The sequence below is a fragment of the Pelecanus crispus genome, chromosome 13 (assembly GCF_030463565.1).
Source record: "Pelecanus crispus isolate bPelCri1 chromosome 13, bPelCri1.pri, whole genome shotgun sequence".
NCBI classification, from domain to species: Eukaryota; Metazoa; Chordata; class Aves; order Pelecaniformes; family Pelecanidae; genus Pelecanus; species Pelecanus crispus.
In genome coordinates, this window is record NC_134655.1 from 20,076,883 (window position 1) to 20,091,783 (window position 14,901).

The window sequence follows — 14,901 nt, forward strand, 5'->3', positions numbered from 1 at the left end:
CCCCTAACTTTGCCTGTCGACTGGGTCACTCCACCAGATTTAAGCAGTCCAGTATGCTTCTAGTCTGAAAATGGCACTGAAACTCTCAGAGGAAAATCCTTGCCTGCTTTTCAGAGACCTTGAAGTAAAGCTATGCCCAAATGAAGGCTGCAATTCCAGACTCCATTAATATTAAGAACCACTTATCAGATCCTGTAAAGCTTTATTGCTTTCCACCTGGCCTAGATTACTTCCATTCTTGAGCATACAGTACTACCGAGGACAGTACCATAGCCCCTCTCTGCCTTGCAGAGCTGCACTAGGTACTGCAGTAATGCAGGAAGTGCCATGCTGCCATCTGCAGCCAGGAATGCCCACCAATGCAATAATTCATTGCTCAATTCCCTTACAGCCAACAGTCATTTTCTTTTAGTTGTCTCCCTTAACACTGATGAATCTCAAATTGTTTACTTCTCAATGCCTCAATCAAACATGACCTTTCAAACTTTTAATCCTTGCAGAAAAAGTTATTTTGCAGTGCTTAGAGCTAAGAGTTATAGGAATGGCAAAGAAAGGAAGGAAGGAGAAAGAGAGCACCTTAAAATTTGCATTACCTGTCTGGTGTGTATGGGGCCTGGGGTCTTGAAGCCTCCTTGACAGCTGCATTCAGAAACACTGTAAGGGTCCGAGCTGCTTGATGAGCACTTGGAGAGTGAGTCGCAGCCCACCACAAAGGTGTTATCTAGAGGCAGTTCCTGAATGACGTGGTGCTTCTTGGGGGGTACAGGAGTCTCAGGTTTAATTTGAAAGGTAGGCTGCGGAGAAGCAGACTTGTAGTGCTTTGCTAAATCTGGGCTATCAGGCTTAAATGTGGTTGGTGTGGTGGCCCAGTTATATTTTCCCATAGTCTGTTCTTCTAGCTCTACAGGAATGTCTAAAGTGCCATTTATGTGCTCATGGCCAGGATCATCAGGCTTAGATTCTTCAATAGTCACAAAGTTGAGGAGGAGGCTTTTTGGAGAGCGCTTCTTCTTCTTCTTCTTTTTCTTGATCTGCCTATTCTCTTGGTTTGGGGAAACCCATTCACCACTCTGCTTGTTTTTTTGAACAACCTTGTGCCTAGGCGTCTGGCGGCACCGTACTAAAGCAGTAACAAAAATTACCAGAATAACTGTCATAGTGCCTGCAATAATGGCAATGATGATCTTGACATAATCATTGGTTTGCGGGGTTATCTCACCATCCCCAACATTCTGGCCAACTGGAGTTTCCATATTCCTGCGCACTAGCTCTTGCACGTAGGAACTATTGGTGACCGTGTCATTCACAAACAAATGCACAAGAGCTATAGTATAAAGCGACTCGGGCTGTCCTAGGTCATTCACTTTTATCACCAGTCTGTGCAAGCCATGATCTGATGCAATTACCTTCTCTTTCAAAGTAATATTGCCTGTTAATTGGTCAATTGTAAACAAGCCCCTGGAGTTCCCACCTATGATGCTATAGCGGAGCTCCGCATTCATTCCTGTGTCATTATCAACTGCAAAGACTTTAGTAACTACAGACCCCGGACTGGCTGATGTTGGCACCAACTCATATGAATAATTAGATGAAGGAATAACAAAAACGGGCCTGTTGTCATTTACATCAACAACATTGATGGTCACTTTGGCAGTTGAGGAACGCTGCAGTCTTCCTCCATCCACAGCTTTTACCTGGAAAGTATATGACCCCTGCTGTTCCCTATCAAAGGTAATATTAGGTCTTATTACACCAGTAAGTGGATCTATAATGAAATTATCCCTACCATTTAATATAGAGAGAGTGACCGCAGCATTCTCTCCAGAGTCAGCATCTGTAACCGTGATAAGCCCCACTGTGCCATACATGGGTAAGTTTTCTGGCACATAGAAATTATATTCATTATGTGTGAAAGCAGGGCTGTTATCATTCTGGTCCAGGACGGACACTGTCACAGTAGCATTGGTCTGCAAGGGTGGCATCCCATTATCCTTAGCCAGCACAGTGAAGGAGTATCTGTCTTGCTTTTCTCTGTCCAGCTTTCTCACTGCTGTCAGAATGCCTGTACGGCGGTCAAGGTTGAAAATAGGGGGTGCATCAGAACCCAGGATATAGCTGATCTCAGCGTTGCGCCCACTGTCAGCATCCGTAGCACTTATCTTGGTCAGCTGAGTACCAGGAGCATTGTTTTCAGGGATGGAAAGACCTATGATAGGCTGTGTAAAAACTGGGGCATTGTCATTTTCATCTTTAATTTTGATCAGGAGCATTGCAGACTGGTTTAAGGGAGGCTTCCCTGAATCTGAAGCCACTATTTTAATGGCATATTCCCGTGTGGCTTCATAATCTAGAAACGTGGCTGTCTCCAGAAGAAACTGATTATCAAACACTGGCTTCAGCCTGAAAGGGACATCATGATCTGTAAAACAAGTAACTTTTCCATTCAGATCAGCATCCTTGTCCATTACTGTTATCAACGCAATTTTGGTATTAAGGGGAGCCTTCTCAGACAAAAGCACTGTCCCGTTCACTGGATTGATGATGTACCTTGTGTCTATTGATGGGACATTGTCATTAATATCTGTGACATTAACAGTCACTGTTGCTCTTGATGGAGTAGAACTGCCATCACTTGCCAAAACAGTTAATTTGTGTACAGGAGATTCTTCTCTGTCTAGTGGTTCTCTTATAGTGATGAGGCCAGTGGTGTTATCAATGGCAAACAGCCTTTTGGCCAAACTGGAGATCTGATTGCTGAAATAGAAGTGGATTTGTGCATTTGAGCCCAGGTCTGCATCAGTGGCATGGAGCTGAGAAACAGAGGTGCCCACTGGAGCATTTTCTGGAACACTAACTTCAATGTCATTCTCTTTGAAGACTGGGCGATTATCATTCACATCAGTCACCGTGACTTGCAGGATGGCAGTGCTAGATCTTGGAGGGCTTCCACCATCTTCAACTTTAATTTTCATCACATAGGTATCCTTCTGCTCCCTATCCAGGATCTGCTGGACAATCAGTTGAGGCCACTTATCTCCCTCAGGTGTCTCAATTATATCAAGACCAAATACATTTTGACCCTATAAGACACAAAAAGAACACACTTTATCATGACAGTATATTTAAATAGAGAAACAATCATTAATGTTCTGAAATTGTCAGGGAATATATATTTTTATATATACTGTATACAGGAATACACTTTTATATATTTATTGTGCAATATCTGATTTTGCTTTAAGCTCTAGGGCCTTAAGAAAGCTTCAGAGCAAACATGTGAAGAAACAGATACTTTAGAAAAACAGGGCAGGGGTGGGGTGTTTTGTTTTGGTTTTTTAACTAGTTTCTCTATTTCTACAGAAAGGTTATTAAATTCCTGGACAGATGCAATTTGGTTTCTCTATTGTATGAGTGAGTGTGGAGGAGCAGAACGAAGCCAAAGTTCAACCACATCCAAAAGCAAGACGGTATGCATACACTGCAGGACCGAAACCAATATTCAATTTCAAGGAAAACGAGAAAGATGAAGATAAAGAGACTGTTTCTCTGCTCATGGAGCAACTCTGGACATGACCTGAAACCATTAGCATAAAAAAGCCACCACCATCATTGAGAAGGGGCTTACTACATCATTCAGGTATTAGATGGTACGGACAAAACTAAGTCATAACAGTTTATTATAAATGTATTTAAAAATTCATTAGGACTATTCCTCTCTTCATCATTATATATTTTATATTTGTAGTGAAAATTACAATCCTAAGGAGGAAAGATGATCTATTGTCATTTCAAAAAATATCACAGAACTATGAGATCTATTTGAAAATAATCAAATTTTTTTTTCATGGGGTTTGTTGAACAACTAACACTCCTGGAATTGCAAAGAAATGCTACATATATTGCACAATACATATATTGCTTCTTTTAAAACACTAGCGTTGACAAAGTAGTCTGCTAAAATAAAGATTGGAATCCAGAACTAGATTCCCTCTTCTGCTGTCTCCTCAGACAAGTGGGCATTAAGAATATCACAATTATCCTCTTTTCCTCCCACCTCTCACCCTTCAGAGAAAGAGAGGATGTAAAGGCAGTTTTCCAGCCACATCTTCCATAAAGGCAGAGCTAGAATGCAGATCACTAAAGCTGAATGTATACGATGACCAGAAGAAGAAAGCATCGACAAAGACGCTGACTAATTAGGATTTTCTTTTTACGTGTCATACTTGTAATGGTATGACTGCTGGTATGACAACTGCATCCAGCCTGGTTCTTTCTCTGTTGATTGTGCTTGTCTCACCTTTACTCATGTCATTGTATGTGTGTTCTAAACTGATTTGAGACACTTCAGACCAAAGGCAACGGAAATGTTCCCAGCGTGCAAGCTTCCTTATTTCTCATTAATTGTAAAAGATGTATATTCACTGTATCTTGCTACCCACCATGAAGTGAATGCATTTATAGGTCTAATTCTGCGTAACACTGTACTCTTTCATTGATTTGTTTTCTCAAAGCCAGGATTCAACCCTACATACGTAATCATTTATTTCATGGAAAAGAACTATTCATCCACATTTCAAAAATTACTGTACCACTTGCACAGTATTTGTGCATTAAGTTGCAACTAGGGACCATCTAAAGTGAACTGGAACACATTTTGAAACAGTAAAACAAATACAGCTTTGCCTTCTTTAGCAGAAGGCGTATGAAAATATAAGCCTTGTAAATCGTTTCTAAATCAAGATACACATTTTGAACCAATTAGGTTAAATTTTAGAATGGTAATTCTATGCTGATCTCTTCATGAAGGCGGAGTGCGAGTTTCCTCTTCATCTTCAATCTGGCTAGCAGTTATTTGCAATACATTTCATAATTACTGAGAAATTATGAATTATATATTCTATGCTTTAACATAGATTTCCAGAAAAAAAAGGAACAGAAGCTAGAGGAAAAAAAACCTGTCAGCTATCTTTTACTTCTTTATTTGTATACAAGTTGACAGATGGGCACTGATTATTCTGTCATTAGATCCCACAACTACAACAAACACTTCATATAGACTTTGAATACATGCAGCTATACATATGCATGCCCATTTCTGCTTTTCTTTAGCTATCAAGTACGAGAAAGATATTTTTCATTATAGCATACGAGTTTGAAATAAAATATAGAGCTTCAGTTCCCTATCACTAGCAGTAAACTACTGGAGAAACAGAAAAGAATGCAAATAATCTCTTTCAAGTTAATTATTAACACTTGAGTAATTTTCTATGGAAAAATATTATCCAAGAGTATTTCTTCCTATTCATTACAGGTTTATATATCTTTTTAAATGACCAAAAAAATTTACAGAAAATTACACTTTCTCCTAATTCAAGCAAGCCTATTTCACATTGTTTAAGGGATAAGGTTAGGTGTGACATTATGCTGCGTTTTAACAAATGCATTTTCTAAGAACAGACAGTTCTCCCATTCTAAACACTCCAAAAATGATGAAACATTCAAGAAACGTATTTTTAAGATTATAACTATCTAATTCTCTCCCTTATGAGCAAAGAAATTGAAAGTCAAAAATCCTGAGAGAAACATGAAGAAAACCTTTCAGGATTAAATTCCTGATGTTGAAGTAAATGGCGCTATCATCATTAAAACCTCAGTGAAGTGAAAATTTCCGTTAGGGTCAGACTGTTATTTGGACTGAACTGTACCTCAGTCACCACATTATCCCAGTGTTCTGAAGGGTTTTTTCACACTAGGAAGGGTATGAGTTCATAGGAGAAGCATAATAGATAATTAACATTTATATAGTACCTTTCGCCATTAAAATGACTGACTGGTTAAAATAATCTGCCACATCATCATCACCACCACTACAGAAGGATGGGAGTGAGAAATAAAAAAGGTTGACTGACTTAATCTAAAAGGCAGTTTAAGCAATGTAACCTAACTATCTGAGGCAAAACAAGGTTATGCCCACCTCAGAGCCAGGATTAGCTTTAAGAGGCTCTGGCCCTGCACGAGATTCTTTATCAGGGCAATAAGCAACTCAGTTACTTGACTCAATTTTCGTAACACCCTTTTCAGTGGATTCATGCATACAGTACTCTCTGAAATAACGAAACCAGTATTCTTGTTGAACACTCCCTACCGTGTATTTACCTGATCGTTTGTAATGGATCCAAATGTCCTTTTCGGAGCTGTTTTGGGCTGTCATGTAAATAAAAAATTAGAGAGTTTTTTTAAAAATTGTAACATTTAGGTAGATTAATAACTACATAATCAATGACATATGGACACTTAATGTGATAAACTAGAAGAGCTTCTAGTAACGTGGACAGGACTGCATGTGACAAAATGAGTCTAAAGTCTACACATAACTTACCTCTAGACATACATATTGCAGTACCACAGTATCTCACCACAGTGGTTTTTTAAATCCATGGGGTACTGACTACCTGGACATTGTAATGAATGTTCTTTCAGGCCACAAATTGTAATGTGGGCTTCATTGCTGAGAGGAATGGGGAAAAGAGACCAGCTTCTGGTTAATGCTCGTAACAGTGGCATGGTCTGTTGTGTTCAAAACATCTTACGAACTTACACTTGCAGACCAATAATTCGATACAACATAGTAATTTCTCAAAGAAATAGGGAAGGGAAAGAATATTTTGCTAAATAACCATATAAAAATGACTGCTTGTGATACAATGTATTGTGAAATTAAGACAGTCTATTAGCATTTATTTCTTAAAACATTACAAATTATATAGCTGTATATAATAACTATACATTGTTAACTGACAAAGAATAGATCAATGCTGTCCTCGATCTTCATTCAAGAAGAGTATTCTGAACCTTTAGAGAAAGACACATGAGCAAAGACAGCTCATTGTTTTGTGTCTACAACTTCACACTATACTTACTATCAATACTTATCTTCATGCACTGTAAATGACAAACATATTGTAGGATGTATGTCTTTAGTCCAACTGAACCTTAAACAAAAGTCAAGGGCTAGACAACATGCATATAATAAACTTTTACTAATGTTCTACAGTGACTCATTTTAATGAACATTGCAATAAGCTAGAAGTGCACACTTATTTATTACATGTCAACAATCCTTTTAAAATCAGCTAGTTTTATTATTTCTAAAAATCTTACTCTGCTTGAAATCTAAAATAAGAAGATAAATGACTAAATTCCAGCAGGCCAAATGCAGCAATACTGGGAAATAAAAGGAACAAAATGTTACAAAGAGAAAAAAAGAAAAAAGGGAAAAAAGATAAAAAGATCAGCTTCCCATTAGAAAGTAATTCAGCAATTCGTTAAAGTAATTACTGAATAATAAAACCTTTGGCTGAAATGCAATCTTGTGTCCAAAGGACCCTAAAATCTTTTCAGAAAGTGCAGAAAAGAATGCATGTTTGCTAACTGCTAGTTATTTCGCATGTAGCAACATGGAAGACCCTTGCCACTCTCCTGCAAAATTACAAGATAGGTCCAAGCCACTGTTTCCTTGTCTGTTTTTGTCAGGACATATGGAACTGCTCTGTATCTGTAGTGTTATATGAGCAAAGAAAAGAGTATAGTAGCACAATTTCAACTCCTAATGCAGAAAACTAGACAACAGTCATACAGTGGACAGCGTATTTAATAAAAGCTGAAAATTAAACTTGCATTTTTCTTTCAAAGGTGATACTTTGGATGTGAAAACATGAATTCCCAAAGCCAAGATAAGGCCTTAAACACAAAACATTCTACACAATAGGCAATAATGGATATAAGTTCCTATAATATGTGCATATTAGTACACTTGGATCTATATCTCAAGTGTTGCAGCTCTAATAAAGGTCCCTTGTCTGCTATTATTTACATAGTGTGTAATTCACATGTTCATGCATTCTAGAAGACTAAAATTTCTTGGACAGCTGTCCTGTTTAAGGACTGCACAGTCACTACCCTCATCACATCACACAGCTTACAACCCAAAGTTACCTGAAATATGTTATTAATACCGACGGTTATCTTATGAACTGAGTGACAGTACCTCAAAGGAGAAAATAAAATTACAAAGGTAAGAAATTTTTATAATGTAAAACTCAGCAGATGCAAAGTTGCTTACATATCTGAAACACTAGCTCTTTGTCAAAACAACTGCAGACTTGTAATTTGTAGGCCGATATTCCTATAAGTTTTGTTCATTTTATGGTTTTCTATCAGTATCACACGCTGTTTCACACTGTTTCCTTTGAAGCAAGCCAAAACTTAGCTCTGAATAAACTGAACTTACAGGTTCAAACCCACAGTAAAAGTAGGACTTGGGAGCTTCCAATCATGCATGAACCCAAAGTGAGTTTTGTGCATTCAGAATCCTAATTAGCTCCATCCCTTCATAAAAGTTAAGGACATCATTTATTAGCAGTGTCTGTATCATAACTTGCTATTTTTCCACCTCCGATTATAAAAGAGCTTCTATAAATGTAAAGCACTGCCAAGGATTTCCTCTCCATATATACAATCACACACAAAATCTTACTTGTCCTATGAAGCAGACAAAGTAAAATGCTGTAGATGGGATCTATAGAACATAAGGATAATAATGAACAATTTCATGGTGGAAAGGAACAGTAGGAAGTATAATATAGAATGAAGAAGCAGACAAGTCAATGCATTTAATACTGATTTTCTGAAGAAGAAGAAAAAAATGCTAGGAGGTATACCTAAACACAAAATTACTTCCTTGGAAATCTGAATTTAATGCTGCTACAAAACACCCGAAACAGTTCTAACAATTACATTGCTTGAGCCTCCTTAATCCTTTCGGATAATTTGCTCCTTTCTGTAAAAGGTTCCTTTCAGTCTGGTCCTATTCTGACCATTGTCACCTTTACTTTCTAAGATAGATAGATAAAAGATACATAGCCAATTTTTTCTAAGATAGAATATTTTTGCATCCTCCTCAATTCTTGGCATCCAATTCTCAGAACATATTTATTAGATCGTGTTCACCTCCATTAAGGAGAAACAACCGGAGACAGTGAATACCACATTTTTAATATATTTACTTTTTTGCTGCCCTAATTTCTCTGGTCTACACTTAAAGCAAGCCTGAAACTCCGTAACTAAAATGTGTTAATGTTTTTAATCTACAAGCTTTACAAAGGGGAGAACACAAAGAGCTAGAAAGTAGCAATACGCACACTTAACATTTTCACCTGCACCAGGTTTCAAGAGTAAGTCTCTTCCTTTTTTACATCTTCGTTCTGTGAAATGCTGTTTCAACTTTTTTTTTTTTTTTTAAATGAAATCTAACTTCTCTTCTAAACCACGGATTACAATTAAAAAAAAAAACAACCCAAAACAAAACCAAAACCAGAAATTTTTCTTCTAATAAAAATTCAATTCACATTCCTCTATAAAATAGGGTAGGAGTAATGGTGTATCCACATTACTGCATTAACATGATACAAAATTACCAGGATAACTGCTTACAAAAAAAGTGGCAGCAGGAACTGGGCTGTCACTTGAATAGTCTTGCACAATTGTACTGTAGACATACAATTATATATTTCAGCAAAATATGCAGCTGCACCACAAAACTTTACGGAATTTATCTTCACAAAACTGGTTCTACATAAAATAGCTGTACCACTATCTAAAGATAGGAAATTGAAGTACAGAGACATTTCATCAGTTGTCCAAGGTTGGTAGCTTGTCTGAAAGAGCCAGCCACTTCTGAATTACCAATCATGTTTTAAACTAAACTTTAGAACTTTAAGCTTCAGAAACTAAACTTCAGAACTTTAAACTTTAAAGTTCTTTCATTTAGCAACACTCTTCCCAAAAGAAGGTCAATAGCTGCAGCTAAGGCAATTAGGGAAGTAACCTCCCCTCTTAACCTCCTCCATTATAGTTGTTCAGAAATATTCACAGACATCCTATTGAACAGGAAACTACTTTTTCAATGCACCTGAAGGTGTTCAGATTAAGGTATTAAATACATTTTGAGCTTTGCTCTGAATTCCCATGTTTCCACAGCTAGATAAAGCTCCAGATACCTGACTTGTCCTTCAGTATGTTGTCTTTGGAATCACACTACAGATACACAATGAAGAAAAAAATTAGGATTTATATTAGGCAACAATATATTCAGCAAGTGACTTTTGACATTTGCATTATATATGTGTGACAATTACATATTTGCTCATTTTCCTAGTTGAGAACAACAACAGGAACAGAACTGAGCGTCTCTAAAAAAGAAAAATAAATGAATACATGTTTTAGCGATGTAATTCTCTAATGCCTCACTGTGCTTTTGGAGGTAACAGCTAACAGTTCTGTATTGTTATTCAGAACAGCTCCTAAATCACAATCTCATTTTGCTTCGACAGCCAAACAAGGTATCTTAGGTTTCTAATCGCACATTTTAGAGCTCTCGGATGAATGCTGACTGGGTGCTGGAGCAGTGTGAACCTGTAACGCCCTCCTATTCAGTACCTGCTCTATAACCAGATCAGTACTTTCAGGCAGAAGGAGATTAAAACTGACAGCCACTTGTATACAAGAAAACAGAAACAATGGAGATGTTTTGGAAAATCCCTTTACCCTAAAGCAGAAACTGTCCAGTATCCTCAGCTTCCAGTCATTTCAGTGGGAACTGGGGGAGATGGACACATATGGATTTGGCTCATGACAAAGAGAAAAACAAAAAATAAAAAACCTTTGTCATCTGTTAAAAAGGAGTACAAATATTTGCAAACCAACATTCATTAATGTATTGCTATTACCTCATTCCCTCTTATATACACACACAAAAAAATTTCAGCTAAGGAGCATGATTTCTTTAAATACATGGCATCTTCATTAAAACAAATGACAAATTAAGATTATTAAGATATTAAGACAAATCCATATCCTAACCCCTGATGCTATAGTTTTTCCAAGAAGTTATTTAGCAAGATTATCGTATTTGATCTGAGGCCCTTTTAAACTGAAGTTCAGCTGTGGGCAAAACCACAGCTGTATGTTCCCTTTATGTTTACACTTTCAGGAAAAAAGGTTGACAAAACTTTCATCTGAACTGCATGAGTATCTCACCTTCCCACCTCCCCTTTTCTGTTCAGGGATCCTAGCATCCAGAAACACAAAGAAAATAAATGAGTAAGATAACATGTCTGGATTTACATCACAAGGACATTCTTTCACATGCAGGGACCATACTTTAATGTGTGTGTATCACTGCTTTATGAATTTTTGACATTAAAAATAGATAGGCTTAATGGAGAAAATTCACAATTCATGTGGGCAAAAATATAACAGAATGAGAAAAAACCTAATATAATAGAGTTCTGTTCCTTCATTTTGAGTAGCTTTTCCCCAACCTTCACAAACAGGCTTTAAGAATTGTAGGCCTGTCGCAGATACTGCTGAAATGAACATGGCAGTAAGCCTTTCTCAAGACCTCCACTCCTTTCAGGGTTTTGTAAAACTCAAAAGAAGAGAAAGTTTGTGTGGGACATTTAACTACCACAGGACCATTTTTGCTTTTGAAAGAAATGAAGCTGTGCTTTTCCAAATAATGAGAACTTATCCTTTTTGTATTATTCTGAGAAAAGAACAGTGGAACTACCATGTTAAACTGTTAAAGTACGTGACGTACGTAAGTGCAAGATGCCACTTCACTACGCATTGGAAAATAATAAATAAAACTGCAATTTCAGAGTAATAAATCAGAGACAGTTGCTGAGAAGGTGTACAGAGTGACAGTAAGTACTAAAAATAGTTCCAGAGAGACTGAATTCTAAGACTCATTAAATAAGTCTTTTCACCGCATTGATCAGGGAATGTAGACGATACACCAAAAATATATTTTCTGGTGCTGTATTTATCAGGAAGACAACTTGTCTTCTTCCTCCTCCAGTGTTACTGACTCTTATTTATCTGAATCAGTGGAACAAAAGCAGGATAAAAAGGGAGAAACATTTCCTCACTCTAAAGCAGTAACTTGACTCTGAAAGTTGATTTTGAAAAGAAATCTCGTGCTACCTGTGTGTATTGAAAGTTCTAGTATATAAACTGTCATGACTTTCCAGTTAGCAAGTTATATTCCTAAGAACAGCTTCCCTGTAAGTTATTTGGCATCAAAAAATCTTAAAAGGATATTTCATACATACCTTTGTAAGTAGTTATACTCAAGAATATATTTGTTTCTAAAAACAAAAATAAAATTCCCATTTTACTCTAACTAAATACACTTGTGCTATTTCTCAGACTTAAAATCAGTAATGAAATTGATACAATTGATTTGCAAGAAAGAAAATAAAATTAAGAATATTAGAACGGCATGTTTACAGGGGAAACACCAAAAACTCATCATTCCATTCAGCTTTTCTGCTCAGTTTTTGTTCACTGTTTATATTCTCCAGTAGCAGTTCAGTTTTGAATATGCACTATAAATTTTGGCTAATGGGCAGGGTTTTTTCCTCCAACAGGAAAAAATGTGAAAAAAACCCCAAACCCATAGAGCCATAGAACACAATAAGCCAACGTTCAAGCATAAAAAACACCAGCTTCAGGAGGTAAATATAACATCCATCTCCTGTTGCAAAGATATAGATTAGTCCCACCAGGTAACATGTATCCTCCAATAAAATATGAACTATCTATCCTCTGAGGCTGAGACAAGCTCTCCCACAATTCATGGGAAAAACTGCACAGAGCGGTTAATCTTAGTAGCAAAGTGAATGATGGGGTTTATCTCCACAGGAAACCTAACACCAGAATAAACAAAATAGCTGCAGTGTTATTTAGCAATATGACTTGACCTCACACAAACTGTACTATTCCAGAAAAAGCAAATTAAGCAGAGATAGTTGAAGCCATTTCTGCCCAGTAATGACTTGTGTAATCCAAGTCAAGAGAAAAAGCAAGCTTTCCCAGGTCTGGATCCACTCAAAAGTTCTTTCCTGACATTAATTCAATCACTATCCTAGAAGAGATGTTTCCAAATAACAGTACGTATACTGTTTGTGGTACAATAAAACTCTGTAATACACACACAGAAATTGGACCTGTGGCCTCCTCCTTAGTGGAAAATATCAGCAGCTTTTGGGCAACTGACATGATTTCAGCGACCAAGGTGTCAGTGTGGCCAGCAAGAACTGAGAACTTTCCCTAGATTCTTCATAACTACTCCACTATGATGATAACCTCAGGTAAAAGAACCATCGCAATGCCCATAGAATTAATCCTGCTTTGAGACACTTGCTAACAAAGACAGCATCTCTCAGCCACATAGAGGTTAGAATTAGGAAAATGGTTGTAAGGAAGCACAATCGGGGATGATAACATGCTCTGAATAATTCAATGCGAAGTTTAGCCTTCATACTCTAAAAAACATGATGTAAACAACTGAATCTACCAAGCCAAAACTATTAAAATAAATCAACCTAAAATCCAGCAAAAACATGTTATGTCCACCAACTAGGAAAGTGACCATCGTCATGGGAAATGAAACACACCTCAAAGAGTAACTTAAACACTCCTTAAACAATTTTTAACTTAGACACAAAGACTTAGGCTATACCTTGATTTTTACACTTAATTTCTATTTCTTTATTTTAAAGGGTTTAATGTATTGTTAGGATTCTTGCATATTAAGGTATTAAGAACTCAATTTCTTATGTTTAGGAAACAGTGAATTAAATGAGCAGTTGATTTTGAATTCAAAATTTTTGTTAGGCACATTATTTTTAAAACATGCCTAGGACATTCTACCAACTACTACATCTGTCATTACAAGTCAAATTCACAGATACTGAAATAAGACAAAACAAATACACTCCAAGAAAGGATTGAGTCAATCGGTTTGCAGAAGTCTGCAGGACTGCTCAGTACGAGAAAATAGTTTTCAGTCGTTACATGGTTTCACAATTTAGAGCACTATCTCAAAATCCTAAGGTGACACTATAAAACTAGTTGCTAAATTTGTTATGCATTCTACCTACAGAGTCAAAACTCTACTTCCACCCTCAATTAACTTTACTGTTACTGTAAGAAGAGGGCTACTGTGGATATGTGTGGAAGAACACATTGTAAAATGTAAAGTTGAATGAAATCTGTTTTGAAATTCAGCATTACAGCTTTTAACAAAACAGCAAACCTAGACTAAATTAGTGAAAGTGAGTACGACAGCTGAAACAACAGAGCTTCCAAAAGGGCTAAGCATTATTAAAGTTTTTCCTTATTATGCTCTTAGGCACAATCTGATTAGTTCCAACAGCTGCCCAGCAGGAAAAGCCAACCAATCATTCCACATGCATATTAACATACCTCTTTAGTTTTCAGTGATTTTAGAGCCAGGTAGCACATAGCACTCTAGCGTGAGCTTGTATCTTTTGATTTGATACTGAGCATTTCAAATGCAAACCATGTCAGAAATTCCTGATCATCACAAGGTAAGTTACCACCTTAAAACCTTTTCTGACAGATAAACTTATTCCACCCACTAGTATACAAAGAAAAAACAAAAAATATGAGGGGAAAAAAAATGCACTGTGCATAACTATTAGTTAGGTCTTTGTTAAAGGCAATAACTAACAAGAAGCAATTTTCTTTGTTACCTTGCTCATGAAACTCACTAGCCTGTAGCATGTGCTATGCTGTGACAAATATGTAGTTCAACTTCAAACCAATATTCAAAATAGTTTCTGAAAGAATTCACTCCTGTTTATAAGAACTCTTCTAATATTATCTGAACATTACAACAGCAATGAGGAGACCGGTGGTTTTACTGTTTCTTCTAGCCCTATGAATGTTAGATACGATTTCTATGTGCACACAATGCCCCCAACACACACATTACTTACTGTGAAAGGTTTCAAGCCTGGGAGTGAGCTTGTC

At 36.9% G+C, this 14,901-nt stretch overlaps 1 protein-coding gene across 1 annotated transcript in view; it reads right to left on the reverse strand.

The window, feature by feature from the left end:
* PCDH11X (protocadherin 11 X-linked) overlaps window positions 1-14,901 on the reverse strand; it is a 319,378-nt gene that overhangs the window by 287,849 nt on the left and 16,628 nt on the right. The window contains exon 2 of the mRNA XM_075720674.1: window positions 594-3,080. Within this exon, the coding sequence (XP_075576789.1) occupies window positions 594-3,080 (2,487 nt within the window). The remainder of the gene's footprint in view (window positions 1-593; window positions 3,081-14,901) is intronic.